The 24,003-nt window shown below is 32.4% G+C and overlaps 3 protein-coding genes across 3 annotated transcripts; all 3 read right to left on the reverse strand.

The window, feature by feature from the left end:
* Nucleotides 1-683: 683 nt before the first annotated feature.
* Nucleotides 684-3,510, reverse strand: LOC146953004 (putative wall-associated receptor kinase-like 16). Its single transcript, XM_085707445.1, has 3 exons — nt 2,626-3,510; nt 2,193-2,354; nt 684-1,894 (listed from the first exon to the last, which is right to left on the reverse strand). Exons 1-3 carry the CDS (start codon nt 3,485-3,487, stop codon nt 684-686), a joined length of 2,235 nt encoding a protein of 744 aa, XP_085563571.1. The 5' UTR covers nt 3,488-3,510.
* A 6,130-nt stretch (nt 3,511-9,640) lies between these two features.
* Nucleotides 9,641-13,709, reverse strand: LOC146953005 (wall-associated receptor kinase 2-like). Its single transcript, XM_085707439.1, has 3 exons — nt 12,606-13,709; nt 11,263-11,427; nt 9,641-11,053 (listed from the first exon to the last, which is right to left on the reverse strand). Exons 1-3 carry the CDS (start codon nt 13,477-13,479, stop codon nt 9,843-9,845), a joined length of 2,250 nt encoding a protein of 749 aa, XP_085563565.1. The 5' UTR covers nt 13,480-13,709; the 3' UTR covers nt 9,641-9,842.
* Nucleotides 13,710-18,785: 5,076 nt separating this feature from the next.
* On the reverse strand, nt 18,786-22,897 carry LOC146953006 (wall-associated receptor kinase 2-like). Its single transcript, XM_085707522.1, has 4 exons — nt 22,109-22,897; nt 21,107-21,230; nt 20,471-20,632; nt 18,786-20,170 (listed from the first exon to the last, which is right to left on the reverse strand). Exons 1-4 carry the CDS (start codon nt 22,877-22,879, stop codon nt 18,960-18,962), a joined length of 2,268 nt encoding a protein of 755 aa, XP_085563648.1. The 5' UTR covers nt 22,880-22,897; the 3' UTR covers nt 18,786-18,959.
* Between the last annotated feature and the right edge of the window lie 1,106 nt (nt 22,898-24,003).

Raw genomic sequence — 24,003 nt, forward strand, 5'->3', positions numbered from 1 at the left:
TGTTATGTTCTGTATGCTTTGTATTTTTCCATTAATTTTCTTTTAACCATTTCATACATAATGGTATAACAACCATCAATCAAGCATGTAGGCATAACCCATATATTTTGGGGTATTGAATAGATGTTTTGAATATTTTCTTATATAGGAGTTTTGTTTTAGGATTTAATAAGATAATCTTGAGAATGTTATTCCTATAATATTGCGAATTCAACATTACGTTGATCTAAGTCGAGCTAGACTTGATACTCTTGTTATTATGAGTATGCTTGTTTATTTGAGGTATTCAGGGGTTCCAACCTAATTGCCATGACGAACTACCACTTCGATGCAAGTCAATACTCTTGATTTACCTAAAAAAAAGTAGAGCTAGACTCGGACCCCTTAAATAACGTCTCAGATTCAATCTTTGTGATTGAAAAACATGATCGAGCGTGGAGATACAACTAGATATCACCAGTAAGATTCTCTTACAAAGATTAGTTATCCACTACGTTGATAGATGCTTTGTACCAAAAATGTAGAAAAAATAGCTTTAAGATTTTATTGATCCTATATTAAAAACATTACAAAGACATGTTCAAAATGACAAAATGTATAGCTCAATTATACAAAGTACAAAATCTAATTACTAACCCTTCTAAAATAAATAAAACAAGTATACATATTTTGAGATATCACAATCATCTTCCATCATCCAAGGCAATCAATGGTTGATCTTTCAAGCTGTCATACCCACTATATTCAAGGTCAATGCTATCACCAATTTCACTATAAATTCTAGAAGATGCCTCCTTAAGTAAGTGCTGTCTCTCCTCAAATTTGAGCTCTGAATCATTCCAATGATTCTTCTCCATTAACCTTATACCATCCAACTCCATAGATATTTCCTTCATAGTAGGTCTTTCCTCACCTCGAAGTCGTAAACACCGTGCTGCAAGTATAGCAACCTCTTTAATCTCCTCCTTGTTTTCATCATTCAAGATACCAACCTGAATAGCTTCAAAAATTCTATCTTGTTTTAAACAAGACAAAAAGTGCATAGCAAGACTAATATTCTCTTCTGGCCTATTAAAAGAAAGAGGTTTATCTCCTGTTAGAAGCTCTGCAAGCACTACTCCAAAGCTATAGACATCACTTTTCTCGGTTAATTGATGAGTTTGCATATACTCTGGATCTAGGTATCCAAGAGTTCCTTGCACCATTGTTGCTATCTCAGTTTGATCAAGTGGAACTAACCTCGAAGCTCCAAAATCGGAAACTTTTGCTGTGTAATTGTCATCCAAGAGAATGTTGGTACTTTTGACATCTCTATGGATAATCGGTATTGAAGCAGATGAATGTAGATACGATAAAGCTCCGGCTGTCTCTGCTGCTATCTTTAAACGCGTTTTCCATGTTGGATTGTTTGCTTTATCTTTAGTACTATATATGAAATCAAAAAGTGTACCATTGCTAACAAATTCGTAAACCAAGGAAGGAACTTCTGTCTCTAAACAACATCCCAAAAGTTTGACAACATTTCTGTGATTTATTTGGGATAGGACAACTACCTCATTAATAAATTGCTCGATTTGATTTGCATCTATTATTTTTGATTTTTTGACAGCAACGATTTTGTTGTCGGGTAAAACTCCTTTGAAAACTGTACCAAAACCTCCTCTACCAATGATTAAGTTTTCATCGTAGTTTTTGGTGGCTTTCTTAAGTTCCTCTTCAGTGAATATTTGAGCTGATTGCGAAGTGTCTTCTCTTGTAGATAGTTGTTGTAGCAAAATGGAACCACCATTTTGTTGAAAGAATTTTTGCTTGAGTTTGATGAATTTTCTTTTTTGGCATGTCAAGTATAGAGATGAAATTGTACCAAACAGGACAATGAGTCCAGCACTTGCCCCTGCATTTTAAATGCGTTTGAAGCCAATTCAGTAAATTTTCTATAAATTAACATCAAAAGCTAACATGCTGAATCCAAAATAGTTTCTAGTCGTAACCCTTCGATTCTTCATGGAGACGAAAACTAAAAATTTAAAGTTAAGTAAATGAGACTAAAGATTGATTTAGCATTGTGATTGAACTCGAGTATTTTGTCGATTGATTTGATCTTAAAATAGTTATTGACGAATATATAGATGGATCGATACTACACATAATAATTTGAACGGAATAAATTAGGGCTGTGCTTAGGTGCTGACCTATGGCAACCTTGGTAGTAACATCTCGTCTATGACACCCTCCTTCCTTTGTTCCATTTCCATATTGTCCATCAGGACAGAAACATTCATAAAACCCATCTTTGTTGCGACAATGATCTTCATTTATGCATGTGTTATTTGATGTCTTGCATTCATCGATGTCTGCAGGTGTGTATAACAGAAATAATTTATATTCATATAAGGGGTCAATTTTTTCAAATATATTTGAAACATAATTACTAAATGAGATTACAAAATTACATAAAAATTGGTTAGGACAGTTTTAATAATCAAATTGTTATCTGAACACTGAAAATAGTAAATGGGATAAAAATAAATAAACAAGTGAGGGTTAAATAAGTTTTTGATCCATATAAATATATCAATTTTTTTATCTTTAGTCCCTTTATTAAAAGAAGACTAATTAAATTACCTATGCAGCCATCTGGATGATACGGGTTTCCTTCATAACCTTCCTTACATTTACATTGGTAACCAAAATCAATGTCCTTATCATCACAATCACTATTCTTGTTGCAAGCATAATCATCTTCGCCCTTTGAAGCCTTGCAATTTTTACTTCCAACACTCCAATCAAGAATCATAGGAAGCCTCTCATAAGGAAAATTATCCAAATGAGAAATAGAAAAATTATAAAACCCATCTTTAACAACAAATGAATAACTACACCCCAAAGAATCCGTGGAATTAGGAAAATCAGAAGCTTGTACACTTATATTCCTCATCATAGGTGGAATATCAACTTGACAACAACCAATACCCGAACATGTTCCGTTTTCAATTCTGTTTCGATTACCATTACATCTTGTTAGACAACCGGTTGAATATGTTTCTTTGTTATATACGCTGTTGAGATAACCGTAACTGTCACAACCAACCGTTACGAACTTGTTTTTCTTGCTTGATATGGTGAAAGCAGGACTGTTTAAACCGGATCGAATGTAGTTTGTGCTATTACAATAACCGGAGACTAATAACAACGATTCAAGTTGTCCTTCATGGATGTTTATGTTAGAAACTTGTAAATTGCCAAAAATTAATTTGGTGTCGTTTACACATTTGAGATTAAATTTGCGCTCTAGGGAACATGGCCCTTGATTTGGTATTGATGAATTTGATATTCCAAATGGATATGGAATTTTTACATTTCCACATGTGCCTTTGCAACCAGGTAGGGATGAAGAGAAGGATTCATCAGATGCAAATACTCTTACCATTGATATTGTAACAATTAAAATTGTGCATAATTGCGTTAGGTTTGTGTTTAGTTTCATTGTGTTTATTTCAATTGACTCGTTCCTTGCATTTCTTTGTATCAATAGATAAGGGTTTTATAAATTTATATATGATTTTTTTTTCTTTTAAATTATTCTATGGTTACTATGTGACTTTGCCGTCTTTCGCTGCTTATTAAATTTTGTTAACTTTGGAAGGGACATTGAACTAGTCTCCTATGATTAAATAACTATAGTGGGATTTGGATTGCATACAATAAAAAATGCATGCAGTCATGCAATGCAGATTTGGCCGTCCGAGATTTCTAGTAGTTTAAATATCTGTTATTCAATAAACCAAACTAACTCATAGAAATTAACATCAGGAAGAATTAAACACAAGACGTTCAAAACACACAACCAGTTTAAATATTAAGAATAAATCTGCTTTAAATATGGCTCAGAATCTTCATTATACGATTAAATCTCTCTTGATTGTATATTCGCATGCAATTTTGACTGTATGCAATCTAAATCCGCAAAACTATGACCCACTTGAAATATCTATTTCATTTTTATTTCTTTTTGTCAGGGGAAGTATGTATTTAATTTTTTAAAAATATAAAAACATTTTAAGCTTAATTGAAATTTGCGTCTTTTTTTTGTCAATTTTTTAAACTTTGGCCCCTACGTGTTTAGATACTCAGTTTTGGTGCTTAATTTTTTTAATTCATGAAATTCAACCCAACACTTAAAATGAGGCTAATGTGGCAAATTTTAATCTAAAGTGGCATTGTGGCAGTTGGTGGTGATCAAATGTGGATGCCATATCATTATTTTTGTAATTTAATAACAAATCAACGCTTATTTAAATTTTTTAATTTTAATTATTGTTAGTACTATTCCTCAAAAAAAAAAAAATTTAGTATTATAATTTGTAAATCAATGATTTAAGAAAAGCTTCTTTTTCTTCCTTGTGAACACTAAGAAAAGTTATCAATAATATTAATCCTTGAACGCAAAGTGAATGACTTGATTATTAAGTTTTATTGGATAACTTTTATTAATGTTCACAAGGAAGAAGAGTTTTCCTAACCTATGCAAGATTGCACAGCTTGAGGCCTAATAAATGCATTATTTTTTGGGTTTCTCTAATTCTTATTAATGACTATTTTAATTGTAAATTATTTTTTTTCCTTCTCTCTTTGATTAACCATTACACACTTCAGATTAGACCAAGTGCAATGGGTCTGTTGAAAGTGTCTTTCAACATGTTGAACCATTGGAAGGGAGTGTTGAAAATGATAGAAAAATGAGGTGGAGGTGAGAGAAGTTGAATGAACTCAACTGTGTTGAAGCCTGACGCAAAGGGCCACGCGGCACGAATTTATTGGCCAAAATCGGCGCGTGACGGACACACGCAGACAGGAGCGCGTCAGCCTGCAGGACGCGGAGAAAGAAAAGGCTTTGTGGATAAATGGGGACACGTGTAATCTCCTGATTGGTTGTCTGGATTTTTATCATCTTAATAATTTAAACTGAATTATTTCATTGCAATTTTTTTAAATTTTTTTTTTACCAAAATTCATGATATTGAGACTTGGTTCATTTGATTTGGACACAGAAAAAAAACAAGTTTTTCCACTATCTTAATCTTATTATTATCCTTCTATTAGTTTTTCTTTTGAAGTTTTAAATTTCTTTTTAGTGAAATGGATCCTAATAATAATCATTTCAACACACTGAATCCTTCTATTGTATTGCATTTTAAGTTATTTGTGTGTCACGTTAAGTTAAGAAAATAAAAATAAATTATTTTACAAAATTTTATTTTTCCAAAAAATCATTGTTAAGTGTTTATTATTTTAATTTAATTATGATCGATAATTGTAATTTTATGTAATAAAAAAACAAAAATATAAAACTTAAATAAGAATATGAAATAAAAAGTGGTGGGGTAAAATGTTGAAAGAAAAAACTATTGGAGAGGGTAAAAGTTGAATGAGTGTTGAATAAAAAGAGAAAATTATGTGGAGTGTTGGGAATTGAAAAAGTAGGTGTTGAATGTTGTTGAATGGTTTTAACCATTGTATATAGTTTACAAGAAATTTTTTTTCTCTCTCTCTTCAATACTAATGGTTCTGCTGTAAATAATCCATAAAACCATGTCCTATTTCATCACCTTGATGTATTCAGGACTTTTTGTTCACTCCATTCTTCTTTCTTCCTCCACTCCATTCATTAGGCTTTCCTCAATTAACATCAAATCTGCCTACAAATTTTTCTAATCAACATTTCTCGATAGCTAACTCCAGCAAAATATCTGTCTCACGCTCTTGGATCCAATCGGATCAAAATCCTACCATTATCAAGTTCTTGCAAATTCAATTCCTTCAAACGCCGTAATTTTACAATCAATCGTTGTTTTTCTCCGACTCTCACCTTCAAAATTGTTGTTTTTCTCCGATTCAAACTTTCAAAGATCTTGTTTTTTTTTATTTTAATTCTCTGATCACGTTTTTGTTTATCATAGTTTTTGTTTTTTCGTCGGCGGTAAGATTTTCCGGCAAGATGACGTTGGGGACGAGAGAGACAATAACAAGGATAATTAAAAGTGTCCCATGTTTACGTGAGAAAAAATAGTGCATTATTTAGGCCTTAAGAGTGAGAAAAACCCAAAAAAAATAGTGCATTTATTAGGTCTTAAGTTGTGTAATCTTGCACAGGTTAGAAAAACCCTTATTAAATAACTCATATATCTAGCTTTTATTATAGCTCAGTTATTCACTGAACCAACAAGATACATTTTAGTATAATAAGGACAAAAGGGAGTATTACATTGATGTGGCAACCCTATACAGATAACAATATTTCCATATCACATTAAAATTTGCCATATTGTCAAAATAAAAAAAGTTTTGGACTCAATTTCTGAAATTGAAAAAATGGTGATCAAAATTGCATATTAAAAAATGTGGAGACCAAAATTCAAAAGTTAACAAAAATTTCAATTAAACCAGGATTTTTAAGATAAAAACTAAAAGAAAAACATTTATCCTTCTAGCAGGATCTCTTAGACGGTGACTGATGTACAAGCAGTTGGTAGAGATTATAGATTGGAACTCCAAGGAGGAAGGGGGATATGTAGAAGGTTGCATCGGAAGCATGACGACTGTCCTAGGCTCCAAAAATAAGTCTAAAATTTGTGTCCCAAAATTTTAAAGAAAAGTGTGAAGTATAATATTATACTTTGGAAAATATAGAAATAAAACCTAGTATGATTGTTGCCAAAAGCCTTTGCATTTATATGAGTATAGAGTTGTAACCAAAAAAAAATATGAGTATAGAGCCGACACTTTCGATAAAGTGTCGTAGCTATAGAAAAAGATGATATGATAAGAATGATAATGATGAGAAAATACAATCACCCGGAGAATCTTTTAGAGTCAATTATTGTTTTGTGGATGTTGATATGACAATAACTTCATTGAAAATTAGATTTGAGTAGTTTGAGTAATTTTTTTGAGAGAAATATGCTTACAACATTTCATTAATAATAATAGATTAAATATAGCTGGGTATGTTGAAATAAACAATGGGACTAGCTAGAAATGCGGCCTCTCATGCAAGCGCATGAGCAACCTCATTTGCTTGACTCCTATGAAACTCCACCCTAGAGTTTGTAAAAGAAAACCTTAATAGTGAACAACAAGAAGTAATAATGCACCCAAATTCCGAAATGTCGTCGCGAGTAGAATGAAAAGCTTCACGAGTGATCTTGGAATAGGTTTGAAAATCAATGTTGTCAAACTATATGTCACTCAACCACTGCATGCCACTATATAACCCCAACGCTTCACCAACATCAAGCGAGAAAATACACGGAAAACTCATAGCTTTTGCTAAAACAAACGCACCTTCAGAATCCCGAACACAAATTCCAATGCCAGTGCGGTTAAGACTAGAGGAGAAATCAACATCGATGTTACACTTGTACCTTCCCGACGAAGGACGATGCCAACAAGTAGAAACCACATTTTCCACACTACTAGTTGTAGCCTTGGCTGTGGCCGAATGCTGCCAACTATTAGAGTGATGCGCTTGCTATTGAATTGTGTGAGCACCTTTGCTAGATGCATTTGCGAACTTCGACCAAAGACTTTGCGCGCTCAACAACTGTGGCACTCACATCCATGACATCATCCCAAAGCAGTTTGAGTATTTGAAAGTATTGTTGAATTTTTATTTGTACAAGAACCTTAAAATCATTGGATTTGCGTTTTCTCATAAGGATTTGTCGAATGTTGACGCAAATAATTTTTTTTACGCATTGAAAGTATTATGAATATCTTTGTTAAATGTGTTGATGTCAACATTTAAAATTAATGAGTTTGTCAAATGTTTCAATTGCTTATCAAATTCTCTTAACTATGACGATGATATCGATTGTTGGCTCAGGCCACCAAAATCTCATAAACAGGCCTGACTATGTCAAGGGAGAGAGAAAGCCACTAAACAAGCATAAATTTCACACTTGGCGAATTTCTGGAGGCTTGATAAGTTCCAAATTCTTGTTAAGTTACATGTTTATTCACGACACTCATTAAGATACCAAGTTTTTATACTTCCTATGCTAGATAAGATACTTTTACTAATTCACTTTATTCACGACACACTTTGTTGACTTATTTACTTATCTTTGGGCTTATCAGACTTATATGGACGGCTTGTTCCTCAACCTTGTACCTAAAACTTTGAAAGTTATTTCATGTTATTAGTTATAACATGGATTTTAAATAACAGTGATTTTTTATAAACAACTGTTGGTTAACAAAAATTTACTAGCGAGATCAACTAGAAATCTCAGGACATATGTGTGTTAAACTTTCCCAGAAAATGCTTGAATGTTCATGGTGTCCTTCAAAAGAATAAATGTAAAGGAGAAAACAATCTTCGAATCCAAAAGAATTGAAGTTGCGAAATGTGTAGAAAACAATAAAAGTAAAGAAAACACAGAACAAACTTACATTGACTTGTTACTCATTTCCCGATTTGACATTTAAGTTTCATGAATGTAATTTGTGATCATTTCCCCCTCATGGAAACTTCTATTTATACTAAGAAAAATAATTGTACAATCCTATCTAAACTATAACTACCACTAACGTCTCTAAATAGGAGAAACTTCTGATTTTGAATCTAATTCCTCTTCCTTTCCACAGCAGTTACTTGGTCTTATCCATTATCAACTCAATCTTCTCTCTGTCGAACTTGTTATCCTTCAATTTCTTCAATCTAACCCAGTCCCAGATTCTGTCGAGATCTTCGACAAACTCCTTGCATGTCGAGGATAACACCCTTGACCTTGAAATGATAAGTCAAATTTTATTTGACTGCATTTAATTGAGCCTGTCGAAAATACAGGTTTACAATCCGCATATGCAACTGATACATTGGTATTGGTTTCTCATTGATATGATTGTCTCTACACTTTAATTTGCAATCATCAATCACGACAATTTTTGTGCAATCATATGACTGCATATACATAAAAGTTAACATAAGTATAGTGATTTAAGATGTTTTTCCGCATTTCATAATCTCATTTAACTAATATAAGAATTCCATGTAACATGTGGAGATATAAATTCTCAGTTGACATTTGATGATGTTTAAATCAGTTTAGATAAAGATCTCAGGTTCCTTTCTATGAATTTAATTTTTTGTCTTGTATTGTTTAGAATAATGTTCTGCTATTTCTTGCAAACAAAGGGTGCTAAAATCTATGTAACTGAAGTTACATATCACCCATGGAAAATTGATGCTGTTATTAATATGATGATAATCTCATATTTCTTGACCATGGCAATATTAGCTATGTTCGGTATGCTTTGTATTTTGCTATTAATTTCCTTTGAACTATTTCATGGATAATGGTATAGCAACCATCAATGAAGCAGGTAGGCACACCCTGTATGTTTTGAGGATATTATTCTTATTATATTGAGATTTCGACATTACGTTGATCTACGAAGAATTATAACAAGAACCCTTAGATAATGTCTCAGATTCGATATTTGTAGATGGAAAAACATGATTGAGATCCAAAATTCCAGTAAATGTGATCAAGTAGATTCCTGACGAATATTAGTTCTCAACAACTTTTTATTTTTGAAGAAATAAAACTAACCTACCGAAATAAACACACCAGAGAGAATTGAAACCGAACTTTTTATTGATCGTATAGCGATAACATCACAAAGACTTATTTTGAATTACATACATGTAATGAATGTTATCATAATCAAAATGACAAAAATATATGGGACAATCATACATAAAACAAAATCTAATCACTAATCCTATAAAATCAATAAAACAACAAAAGAAGTATACATATTTTGACATATCACAATCATCTTCCATCATCTATGGCAATCAATGGTTGATCTTTCAAGCTATCATACCCACTATATCCAAGGTTAATGCTTTCACCAATTTCATTATAAATACTAGAAGAAGCCTCTTTAAGTAAGTATTGTCTCTCCTCAAAATTAACCTCAGTATCATTCCAAGGATGCTTCTCCATTAACCTTATTCCATCCAACTCCATTGCCACTTCTTTCATGCTAGGCCTTTCATCCCCTCTAAGTCTCAAACACCTTGCTGCAAGAATAGCAACCTCCTTAATCTCCTCCTTGTTTTCATCATTTAAAATACCAACTTGAATAGCTTCAAAGATTCTATCTTGTTTTAAACAAGACAAAAAGTGCATAGCAAGACTTATATTCTCTTCTGTCCTATTAAAAGAAAGAGGTTTGTCCCCAGTTAGAAGCTCTGCAAGAACTACACCAAAACTATAAACATCACTTTTCTCAGTTAATTGATGTGTTTGCATATACTCCGGATCTAAGTATCCAAGAGTTCCTTGTACCATTGTTGCTATCTCGGTTTGATCAAGTGGAACCAACCTCGAAGCTCCAAAATCGGAAATTTTTGCATTGTAATTGTCATCTAAGAGAATGTTGGTACTCTTAACATCTCTATGGATAATAGGTATTGATGCAGATGAATGTAGATACGATAAAGCTCCGGCTGTCTCTGCTGCTATCCTTAAACGCGTTTTCCATGTTGGATTACTTGCTTTATTTTTAGTACTATGTATGAAATCGAAAAGTGTACCATTGCTAACGAATTCATACACCAAGGAAGGAACTTCTGTCTCCAAACAACACCCTAAAAGTTTGACAACATTCCTATGATTTATCTGGGACAGAACAACTACCTCATTAATGAATTGCTCAATTTGATTTGCGTCTATTATCTTGGATTTTTTTACAGCGACGATTTTGTTGTCGGGTAAAACTCCTTTGAAAACTGTACCGAAACCTCCTCTGCCGATGATTAAGCTATCATCGTAGTTTTTGGTGGCTTTCTTAAGTTCCTCTTCTGTGAATATTTGAGCTGATTGTGATGTGTCTTCTCTTGTTGATAGCTGTTGTAGCAAAATAGAACCTCCGTTTTTTTGAAAGAATTTTTGCTTTAGTTTGATTAATTTCCTTTTTTGGTACGTCAAGTATAGAACTGAAATCGCCACAAATAGAATAATGATTCCAGCACTTGCTCCTGCATTTGAAATGTATTGAACTCAATTTATAAATTATTCTATAAAATAATATCAATAGCTAACATGTTGAATCACAAATATTTGTGGTCCTAAAACAATTTGGCTCTTCATGTGAAAAACCTTGATAATCTGGATTTCGACTTAAAATTAAATAAATTTAACATATTACTTTAACTGGAAATAAACAGGGCTATGTTTAGTGACTTACCAATGGCAATCTTGGTAACAATATCTCGTCTATGACAACCTCCTTCAAGTGTTCCATTTCCAGATTGTCCATCAGGACAGAAACATTCATATAATCCATCCGTGTTGCGACAATGCCTTTCATCTATACATGATGTCTTATTTAAAGTCTTACATTCGTCGATGTCTGCAGGTGTATATAACGGAAACAATCGTATCGTCAAAAACAAAAGCACTATATTACAGAAAAAGTGAAATCGATTTAGCTAATACTCCTTCCGTTTCAAAATGCGTCGAATTTTTAGAATTGCACTATTAAAATAACTTACTATATGAGAAGTACAGAAAAACATGTCATGACTATATGAGAAGAACATAAATAAATATCACTTTTGAAGAATAATTCCACCTAATAACTTAGATTCATCTCCTTTAAAAAAAAAAACTTAGATTCATTTATCGGGCCATTCTCAGGTAAACAATATAACTTGAATATGTCTCCATGAGTTTAGTTCAATTGGTAAGAACAATGCAAATATATCCAGGATCGGGGTTTAACATTCCACTTAATAACTTAGATTCATTTCCTTTCAATAAAAAAAACTTAAGCTTCATTTATGGGGTCATTTTCAAGTAAACAATATAACTTGAATATTTCGCCATGAACTTCGTTCAGTTGATAGAGATAATGCATAATCTCGGAGTTCGAACCTTGGACATCCCACTTATTCATCTTAAAAATGGGAATTCTAGCCACTAAACAACTTGACAAAAAAAAAATATAACTTAAATATGAAGACGGTCTCAGCAATCAAATCGTAGATAAAAGAAGTTAGATGTTTTTTTTTTTTTGTTGAACAAATGCCATTAAAAAAAAAATATTAAATATATCTTGCATTCCTATGAAGATATATCACTTTTCAATTAGTTTTTTCAATTAGGTTATAAAATATATAATTAGTCTAGTATGCTGACTATATATAAATTAATGGGTTATGATAGAAGACACCTTTTATGAAGGTGTCTTTTATCAAGTTACTCTATGAGCATTTGCGAAAAGACACCAACTTACTTTTAGGAAGGTGTCTTTTATCAAAGTTATAACTAAAAAGTGAAAATCACACCTTAAGGTGTGACTTGATAAAAGACACCACCAAAGGGTGGCTTGTAACATAACCCTAAATTAATTCATTATATAAGCATAAACTTTTCTATGTTTGACGTAAGTCTAAAACCAATCAAACAGAAACGTGTATGTTAGTGGGATGAAAAGTATACTTTATTATGGATAGAGCTATAGATTAATACTTTGATGATGGAAAAGAAAAATAAAAAATAAAAAATTCAAAGGAATAAATAAATTACCTATGCAGCCATCTGGATGATATGGGTTTCCTTCATAACCTTCCTTACATTTACATCGGTAACCAACACCAATGTTTTCATCATCACAATCACTATTCTTCTTGCAAGCATAACCATCTTTACCCTTTGAAGCCTTACAATTTTCACTTCCAACACTCCAATCAAGAACCAATGGAAGCATCTTATAAGGAAATTTATCCAAATGATCAATAGAGAAATTATAAAATCCATCTTTAACAACAAATGAATAACTACACCCTAAAGAATCCGTTGAATTAGGAAAATCAAAAGCTTGTACACTTATATTCCTCATCATGTGTGGAATATCAACTTGACAACAACCAATACCAGAACATGTTCCATTTTCGATTCGATTTCGATTACCGTTACATCTTGTTAAGCAACCGGTTGAATATGTTTCTTGATTGTAAATGCTGTTGAGATAACCATAACTATCACAACCAACAGTTACAAACTTGTTTTCCTTGCTTGATATGGTGTAACCGGCAGTGCCTAAAGTGGGTCGATTGTAATCTGTGCTACTACAATAACCTCCGACAAAAAACGACAATTCAAGTTGTCCTTCAAGGATGTTTATGTTGGAAACTTGTAAATTGCTCAAAAATAATTTTGTGTCGTTTTCACATACAAGATTGAATTGGGGCTCTAGAAAACATGGTCCTTGGTTTGGTATTGATGAATTGGATATTCCAAATGGGTATGGAATTTTGACATCACCACATGTGTTTTTGCAACCGGGTAGGAATGAAGGAAGAGACTCATCGGATGCAAATACACTTACCATGGATATTGTAACAATTAAAATTTGGCATAGTTGTGATATCTTTGTCTTCAGTTCCATTGTTCCTTGCATTTCTTTATTGCAATTGGGAAGGGTTTCATATATTTATATATGATTTTTAGTAAGACTTATTCTATGGTTTCTTTGTGACTTTGTCTTTGGTTGCTTATTATGTTTTGACAGTTTTGTTGACTTTGAAAGGAAGATTGAACTGGTATCCTCTCATAAAAGTAATTAGTGTGGCACGTGTGAAATATGTAATGGGTTTAATGTTTTTAAAATCCAAAATTGCACTTGTCATTCTTCAAATTCTTTTTTATAACTATTTGATTATTTATCTTTTTTTTTTCACGGCATTTATATTATTTTGGTTCATTTTCATAAGAATTTTCAAGTATCGAATCTAAAATTCAAATGAAAACATGAGTGAAGTATTATAGATTTGAAAATTAAGAATACATATCGAAATAAAACATAGATTTAAATCTTGAAAAATCATTTGTATATTGATTAAAATAGTGAAAATGACGCGAAAAATGTATAAGGAACGAAATTTTACCTGAAATTAAGTTAAGGAATAATGAGAGTAACTTTTCCTTTTTAAAATTGTAAATACATTTCAAGCTTAAATGTAATTGTGTCTTTTACTATTGTCATTTGTATATTAATTTGTGTTTCTTACCCGGTTCCATGTTCGAGTTTGGTTTGTTTTTTGTTCGTTTTGGTTCATCAGTTTGTCTTGATTTAGTTTTGTTCAGTGTAGTTTGGTTCAATTTGATTTGGTTAATTATGTTTGGTTCAGTTTGTTTGGTTGTTGGGTGAGTCAATATAGTGCTCCAATTGGTTTGTTTATTTGTTTTGTGGGTCAAGGGCTCACAATTTGTTTGTTTGGTTAGTCGAGTGTTCACAATTTGATTGTATGGTAAGTAAAGTACTCACAATTTGGTTTCTTCTCCCTCTTTGATTATTTCGATTGGTTGCACTTCTTCTCCTATTAAGTATTCATATTGATTTCATTGCACTTCTTCCCCTTTTGATTCTTCTCATTGATTGCATTTCTTCCCCTATTGATTCTTTTGATTGATTGCATTGCGCTTCTCCCTCTTTTGATTGATTACACTTCTCCCTATATGGATTGTCTTGATTGATTGCATTGCACTTGTCCCTATTGATTCTTCGCTTTGGTTGCTCCTCTCTCTATTGGTTCTTATGTATGGTTGTTTCTCCCTACCAACTTTTTTGTTTGGTTTGGTTTGACTTGGTTCTTCTGTTTGGATGGTTCTCTCTGTAACTGGTTGATGGTGATGGTTCTTACTGCGTACCCTCTTTACGATGATTACTCATTTTGGTTGCTGCTCTCCATTGGTTATGCTAACAGCTGATTTAGTTTATTTTTTTTAGGTTAATTTGTAACAAGCTTAAAGCTTAGTAAGCATCAGGTTTAGGGATAGTGTTAGAACTTTATATTATTTAGTATGTTTATCGTATTTTGTTTGACAAACTCACAATGTTTCTTGTTGATACATCATGAGTTTGAGGATATGTGTTAGATAATAAAGTGTTGAGTTTAAGCTATTGAGCCTATATATTAGTAAGTTAGATTCCATTGGATTTTATAACTTTTTGTAATGTTATGCTATTGTTATTCTATGAAACCTTAATCATCTTTTTTATTAACATGACAATTATCAAACAAAATAACATGACATATCAACATAATGTGATTTTTTACATTTGGGACGGGTTTGGGTATGGGTTCGGGGTGGGTACATATATACCTGTTACCCGTCCCATACCCGTGTTTTGAAATCGGGAAAAACCCATACCCAAACCCAGTCAAAATGGGAGAACCCGTCAAATTGTGTTTGGTTCGGGCGGGTAACCGCGGGTATGGGTTTTGTTGTCATGCCTAGCCAATATGGCAAATTTTAATAAGATGTTGAAGTTAGTGGATATCAAATGTGGATGACATGTCACTATTTTGTAGACCGACATAAACTTGAAATACATACTCGACCCTTAGACCGTCATTGGGAGGGTTTTAACTATTTAAGACCCGGTACCTATTAGATACCCCAATGAGGAGAATCTTTTTTAGGGTCTTATAAGACCCGGGTTCTTAATTAAGACCCCCCCAATTTTAAGCGGGACCCGCACTCTTTTAATATTAAAAAATTGAAATATAATGATATAAAATTATTGATAGTTGATTAATGGATCCCATTTAAGAACTTTATGTGAGATCTGAGTTGGAGTGATTGAGTGATTATTAGATACTACTATTAAAAAATTATAAATAAGTTATGTGTACACGTGAAACCCATTTAAGAACCCAAAAATGGGTGTCTCCATTGTGGATGCTCTTAGAATAATAGACCCCATATTTATCGTTGTTTACTATGACCCATAATCCGAATAAAGACGAAGTTGTATGAAGGAATGCACACATCCATTTACTTCTTCAGAGATACTAAAACACAATCCTGACTCAAAAAGGAAGGTGACAACGTTTATCTGATTAAGAGGCTCACGCTAAGGGCCACAGCAAGGATACTATCTAGTACTCTCAATCTCACTATATAGAAGAGTCAGTGCAAACCCTAAGATCACCCATGTCCTAACCATCCTCCCCCATTGCATGGAATGACTCAACACATAGGTGGCTATCATCAGAGCTGCAAAACCTTTGAAGCGTAAACTCTTATCAATCACTTTGAAAGACGTAATGTGTTTATGGGAAAAAATTTCAAATCTTTTTGACATAAAACGAAGTCTGATTCCCAACATATGTATAACAGTATAAGGGGAACAACAAATTATGTTCCCCTTTGTCAATTTCTAATAGAGAGGTTAATTAATTGGAAAATAAATGAATGAACACATAATTTTGAACATATGATTTGGCCACACATATTAAAATACATATCATTTAATTTGTTCTATTCTTTTATTGCTATTGATTGATTCTTAATGTTATTCTTGTATGGTATGGTAACTTTTTTACATTTTTTTACAGGTGAATTGCTTCTATTGATGATGAATCTGGTTGGTCTAGTAAGAAAACAGTTGCTAAATTGGAGTGACAAGGTGCGAAAAATTCACAAAGACAAATGCAATGGAAATAGGAGAGGTAAAATTTGATGTTAAAAATTAAAAACTGAAGTTGTTACTAGATTGTTTGTCTGGAATTGAGTATTGTTAGCTTGTTTGTCTGGAATTGAGTATCTACGAATTTCGCTATGTAATGACCTCTTTATTATGATACAGTAAGTGGAATTGGGAATTGAAGGTAGTTTGTTTTTATTTTTGAATTTGATTGATATTTGCAATTTGACAGTAATATGGTTGCATCTGAGTTGCAAAACAGATCATAATGATTATGCACACATTTTTTTTTTAAAAAAAGTAGTAGTACTTTGTATGTTCTTCAAAAAAAAAAAAAAATAGTAGTGTACTTTGTATTCTATGGGTGTGTTTGGTAAAAAGAAGCTATAAGCTAGCTGATAGCTGATAAGCTAGCTGATAGCTGAAAAGCTAGCTGGTAGCTGATGGCTGATAGCTGATAGCTTATAACTGAAAAGTTAGCTTATTAAAATAAAAAGTGTTTGGTAAAATTAGCTGTTCAAGTGGCTGATAAATATAAAATGACGTAAAAGGACAATCTTTTTTTGATAAATCATATATACAATTTTTGTTAATTAATGTATTTCTTTTTAAATGTTTAAATTTATTTCAAAATATTTTCATCTCCCAAATGATAAATGTATTTATGAATTCAATTGAAATTTTTTATTTAACAAAACTTTCTTTTAATGAATTTTACTCTAAACTTTTATTGTAAATTTTATATAAAATTATTTATTATTGAATTAAGAGTATGTAAAAAAGAAAGTGAACAAGAAAATTTGAAAAAGATTGTGGGTAGTTTTTTTTTTAAACGTGGGCAATTGAATAAGAATGTGGGTAGTTTTTTTAATTAAAATTAAATTAAACTATATTAATAAAAGGTTAAAATTGGAAGAAAATATAAAAAACTACCAGCTATAAGCTAAAAAGCTACTTGAAATAGCTTCTCAAAAAACGCTATAAGCTCATGAGAAAAGCTTGTTACCAAACACATCACGTTTTCATCTAACAAGCTTATAAGCTAATCCAAGAAGCTATAAGCTAGCTTTTTTGTGTTACCAAACACAGCCTACGATAGCATTTTTAAAGGAAAACACTATTCAACAGTGTTCAAATTATCATTTTCAAAGCGCAAAAGTACATACAAAAATAGCGTTTTGGGGAAAATGCTGTTAAATACAAAGCTTTTGATAGCACTTAAAAAATGCTATTAAAGAGGGTATACTTACAACAGAGGCGACTTTAATGGCACTTAAAAGTGCTATTAAAGGGAAATAAAGTCACTTAAAAGTGCTATTAAAGGGAAAAAATGCTATTAAAGTCTCTTTTTAGTGTAGTGAAACCTGCCAGATAAAAAATTGCACATTAGCTGAAAGTGGTAACTTCCAAATCGAATTACATTTCTCTAATGAGACAATAGCATCCCTAAGAGATAAGAGCCTATGATACGCGCTTTTTCCTGTGTATTCTCCGTTTAAATTGTCTTTCCACACCTAAGTGTCAGCAATTAAGGTAATTATGGTTGGTTTCAGCTCCTGTACTAAGGCAACAATTTCAGGGGATAAGGGAAGATTTAGCTCAGCAATGATGCTTTTCCCATCACCCCATAAGTTCTTAATCTTAAGGCATAAATGATCTGGAGAGATATTTTGTACTACATTAATAAGAGGATGTTTGACACTCTAAGGATAGAACCACATATTTGTCTTCAATCGTGTTGGCAAAACCATCTTCTAACACATCAAGAGACTTGAGGATTGCATTCCAAATAGGTGAACCGTCTATTCTTTTCTAAAAACATATTACCATGTTTTAAGTATTTATCGGCAAGGATAGACACAGGTACCTTCGTGTCTGATTACACAAGACTCCAAACAAGTTATTCGGACAAAGTTTTGTTTTGTAATCGAGCTGTCTGAACTCCTAGACCTCCAATCTTCCTAGGTTTCGTGATCTTGTTCCAACACACCATGTGCATGGCTCCGTCCATTTCACCATGCCAAATGAAATTTCGCACTCTCTTATCTAGAGTTTCGTGAGCATGTTGGGGATACCAACAAATTTGCATAGTATATGCTGGAAGTGAACTAAGCACAGTCTAAGCAAGGGTGGCTCTTTCAAGCTTATTCAGAAGCCTTCCTTTTCAAGAAGCAAGCTCAGAGTTTATTAACTAACATGATTAAAAAAAATATTAACATTGAGAGTTTATTGATCCTATAGTGAAAATTACATACTTGTAATGACTTTATCAATAAATAGAATCAAAAGTAAAAATATTTATTGGGTCAATCATACACAATACAAAGTTTTTTAACAAACCCTTTTAAAATCAATTGAAAAAAATAAAAGGTATATATATATATATATATATATATATATATATATATATATATATATATATATATATATATATTGACATATCACGATCATCTTCCATCCTCCAAGACAATCAATGGTTGATCTTTCAAGCTATCATACCCACTATATCCAGGGTTATAGCTATCACCAGTTTCATTATAGATACTACAAGATGCCTCATGAAGTAAGTGTTGTCTCTCCTCAAAATTTTGTTCTGTATCATTCCAAGGATGCTTCTCCATTAACCTTATGCCATCCAACTCCATAACTACTTCCCTCATACTAGGTCTTTCATCACCTCTAAGTCTTAAACACCTTGCAGCAAGAATAGCAACCTCCTTAATCTCTTTCTTGTTATCATCATCCCAAATTCCAACTTGAATAGCTTCAAAAAGTTTATCTTGTTTTAAACAAGACAAAAAGTGCATAGCAAGACTAATGGTCTTTTCTGGCCTGTTAAAAGAAAGAGGTTTGTCACCTGTTAGAAGCTCTGCAAGAACCACTCCAAAGCTATAAACATCACTTTTATCGGTTAATTGATGTGTTTGCATATACTCTGGATCTAAGTATCCAAGAGTTCCTTGTACCATAGTTGCTATCTCGGTTTGATCAAGTGGAACCAATCTTGAAGCTCCGAAGTCGGAAACTTTTGCAGTGTAATTGTCATCCAATAGAATGTTGGTACTTTTGACATCTCTATGGATAATTGGAATTGATGCAGCTGAATGTAGATATGATAACGCTCCAGCTGTCTCTGCTGCTATCCTTAAACGTGTTTTCCATGTTGGATTATTTTCTTTATCTTTACAATTTTGTATGAAATCGAAAAGTGTTCCGTTGCTAACAAATTCATACACCAATGAAGGAACTTCTGTTTCCAAACAACACCCTAAAAGTTTGACAACGTTCCTATGATTTATTTGGGACAGAACAACTACCTCATTAATGAATTGCTCGATCTGATTTGCGTCTATTATTTTGGACTTTTTGACAGCAACGATTTTGTTATCGGGCAAAACTCCTTTGAAAACCGTACCAAAACCTCCTTTGCCGATGATTAAGCTTTCATCGTAGTTTTTGGTGGCTTTCTTAAGTTCCTCTTCTGTGAATATTTGTGCTGATTGTGATGTGTCTTCTCTTGTTGATAGCTGTTGTAGCAAAATTGAGCCTCCATTTTGTTGAAAGAATTTTTGCTTTAGTTTGATGAGTTTCCTTTTTTGGTATGTCAAGTATAGAGATGAAACCGCCACAAATAGGACTATTAGTCCAGCACTTGATCCTGCATTTAAAACGTGTTGTAGCAAATTCTTAAATTGTTTAATAAATTAATATCTATAGCTAACATGATGAATGCCTTAATCATACAATTTTGTGGTTTTAATCCTTCCATGCTTTTAGTAATCTGCAGTTTGACGTAAAGTTAAATAAATGTAACTAAAATTTTTTCTAGAGTCAGGTGATCGAACTCGAGTATTCTCAACTGATTCAATCTTAACTAAAACTAGTGAAAATACATAGATTACACATACTAATAATAACTTGAATTGAAAATAAATTTGGGATATGGTTAGTGGCTTACCAATTGCAATCTTGGTAATAACTTCTCGTCTTTGACAACCTCCTGCCTTTGTTCCATTTCCAGATTGTCCATTAGGACAAAAACATTCATAAAACCCATCCGTGTTTCGACAATGTTTTTCACTTATGCATGTGTTATTCAATGTCATACATTCGTCGATGTCTGCAGGTGTATATAAATAATTAATTGTATTGTAAAAAATGAAGTGGCTATGTAAAAGGGAAAAAGTGAAATTGTTTTGAAATCTAAAATATATTTATATAAAAAAAAAAAGTGTAACGAATATGTGAAATAACTTTATTTTTAACATTCTTTAGTTTCCTACATTTCATGTCTTTTGTTAATGAGAAGTGCAAAATTATATACATAGTAGTAAATTATGGTAGGCACACATGGTGAGATCTCCTCCGGAAACCTAGTCGATACACAAAGTGCATTATCTCCTACTAACCGAATTTTCTCGACACGTAAGAGTTAGGGATCAAACCCCGGTCACTTACTTTAAAAGGCATAAATCTCTTATTTTTTAAACCAATTGGTTGTTGTCAACAAAAACATATACTTGGGACAAAAAATATATATTTTAAACTAAATAAATTAATTAAATAATATTGAGAAAAAGACGAATTAAATTACCTATGCAGCCATCTGGATGATACGGGTTTCCTTCATAACCTTCCTTACATTTACATTGGTAACCAAAATCAATGTCCACATCAACGGGAGGAGATCCTCTCCCGTGAGATTTTTCTCCAGTCTTCTCCTGTCAATTAATCTCAGCCCTCCATTTTCTTTTAATGACTAATCAATGGTTACTAGTAAAACAATTAAATAAAATGGCTTTCCTACTTTCCTTACGAGATCCCCTCACAATCCCTACCTTATTCACAGACCCAATTCGTTTTGGTGGGGCGCCGGATTGGAGAACGTGGTTCGCGACGGTTTGATGAAGTTGTGATTGAAACTGCGAGGTAACCGCTACCCAGGTTGTGGTCGCTAACGGAACTTCGTGACGGTGGTGGGTGGCATGGTGAAGCAGTGCACCAGATTGGCAGTGGTGTCCTTCATTCTTTATTTCCTTCTTCCTTCCTACTCCCATCCTCTGGTTTTTCTATTGCTTTAAATTGCTTCCCCATTTGTTATTATTCTAATTCTAATTAACCTAATTCTTTTGCAGTCTTGTTGGTTCTTATTAAGCTAATTCTAACCAGTAACTGTCATTGTTACCAACCAATTTGTTTCAAAGTAATTTATATGAATAATTTATATGAATTGGTGTCCATGCTAAATCTGAAATTAAACTGATACTCAATAAATCATAACCAGCAAGAAAGGAATCAATTGATGTTAATAAGAAAATGGAAGCAATCAAACAATCCTATCAAAAAACTTAAGACAAAAAATTAAACATAGAGAATGGGAAGACAAAAAACTGAGTTATGGAGTAGCAACTTGTTGGCTTCTCGTGAACGGTAGTAGAACTGAGATGGGTTTGTGAGGAAGAAAGAATAGAAACGACATCAGATTTATGTGTTTTTGTTCATATCCATTGATCTGTCAATAAAAAAAACGGAGGGCTGAGATTCATTCACAGGAGAAACTGGAGAAAAAATTAACAGGAGACAATCTGTTCCCCACATCAACACAATCACTATTCTTCTTGCAAGCATAGTCATCCTCCTTACAAGTTTTTCCCACACTCCAATCAAGAATTAATGGAAGCTTTGTATAAGGAAAATTGTCCAAATGAGCAACAGAAAAATTATAGGATCCATCTTTAACAGCAAAAGAATAGCTACATCCCCAAAATTTCGTGGAATTAGGAAAATCAAAAACTTGTATACTTATATTCCTCATCATATGTGGAATATCAACTTGACAACAACCAATACCTGAACATGTTCCGTTTTCAATGCGATTTCGATTACCGTAGCATCTTGTTAAGCAACCAGTTGAATATGTTTCATCGTTGTAAATGCTGTTGAGATAACCGTAACTATCACAACCAACCGTTATGAATTTGTTTTCCGTGCTTGATATCCTGAAACTTGCAGTGTCTAAAGTGGGTTGAGAGTAATTTTCACTATTACAATAACCTGAGACATAAGTCGTCACTTCAAGTTGACCTTGGAGGATGTTTATGTTGTAAACTTGTACATTTCCCCAAAGTAATTTTGTGTCATTTTCACATATGAGTTCAAATTTGGGCTCTAGGTAACAGGGACCTTGATTTGGTATTGATGAATCTGATATTCCAAATGGAAATGGAATTTTGACATCTCCACATGTGTTTTTGCAACCGGGTAAGGATGAAGAAAGAGATTCATTGGATGCAAATACTATTGAGACCATGGATATTGTAACTACTAAAATTGTGCATAATTGCGTGAGGTTTCTGTTCAGTTTCATGGCGTTTATTTCAATGGAGTAGTTCCTTGCCATTTTTTGTAGCAAGAGGGAAATAGGGTTTCATTTATTTATATATGATTTTTAAAATTATTATATATATATATATATATATATATATATATATATATATATTTTTGGCTGCTAATTAAGTTTTGTTGACTTGGAACAAAGATTGACATGGAAATTGGTATGGTCGCAGAAAGGTATGGCTTAAAATTTAAAGGGAAATGTTTATGTATTAATTGCATTGGAAATCAAAATATTTAACTATTATAAAGAATAATTGTTTATTTTAAAATGGTTAAGGAGTGTTCTGAAAACACTCGTTAACCAGACTCGCGTTTAAAATAGAATCCATCACAACTAATTATGTGTATGATTTTAAAAGTGGTTAAAGGGAAAAAGTCAAATATTTTTATTAATATTACGGTTGTTGAATAACTACGGTGTTGGTGCATATGAATTACACTAGCGTAGTATAATATGCAAATAAGACTCTGCACCAAAGGTATACGGGTCTAAACAATATATCATGAGAAACATTCGTACAACCATTTTGTAACAGCTTTCTCTCTTATACTTATTATATTTTTACTTTATCTTTCTATTCCTTTGATTTTCGTGTAAATACCTAATTTCTTTGTAAATATATGGTTGTTTTATAAATCAATAGAGAGTTGTTCAAAAGCTCTCACAAAATAAATGTAAAAATATCATTTATCTCTTCAATATGATTTTTTTAGGGAAAAATTATATGATATATGAAGTGTGTTATTTGAACAACCGTTGATAACTTATAAAACAACCACGTATAATTGTCAAATATATCTTTAATTATCCTATAATTCTTTCAAAATTATAATTGTTCAAATAACATATATCTTTTGAAAATTATTAGACTTTCTCACCTAGGTGGAACATTTTTAAACGGACAATTTCTAACCACATATTCCCATTACTAAAAGGAAGTTTCCTTCAGGTTACAGTAGGCTCGATATTAAATATAAACACATGGCTCAACTAAAATATAAATATTGATTAACTTTTGTTTTATCTTGTGGAGAAATTAGTCATTTCACTATACCCATCCCCCAGGCCAGTTGAAGTTTAGTAGAGTTTCTTCT

The sequence above is a fragment of the Medicago sativa genome, chromosome 1, assembly GCF_051527215.1.
Source record: "Medicago sativa cultivar Bolivia chromosome 1, Bolivia_mono, whole genome shotgun sequence".
NCBI lineage: Eukaryota > Viridiplantae > Streptophyta > Magnoliopsida > Fabales > Fabaceae > Medicago > Medicago sativa.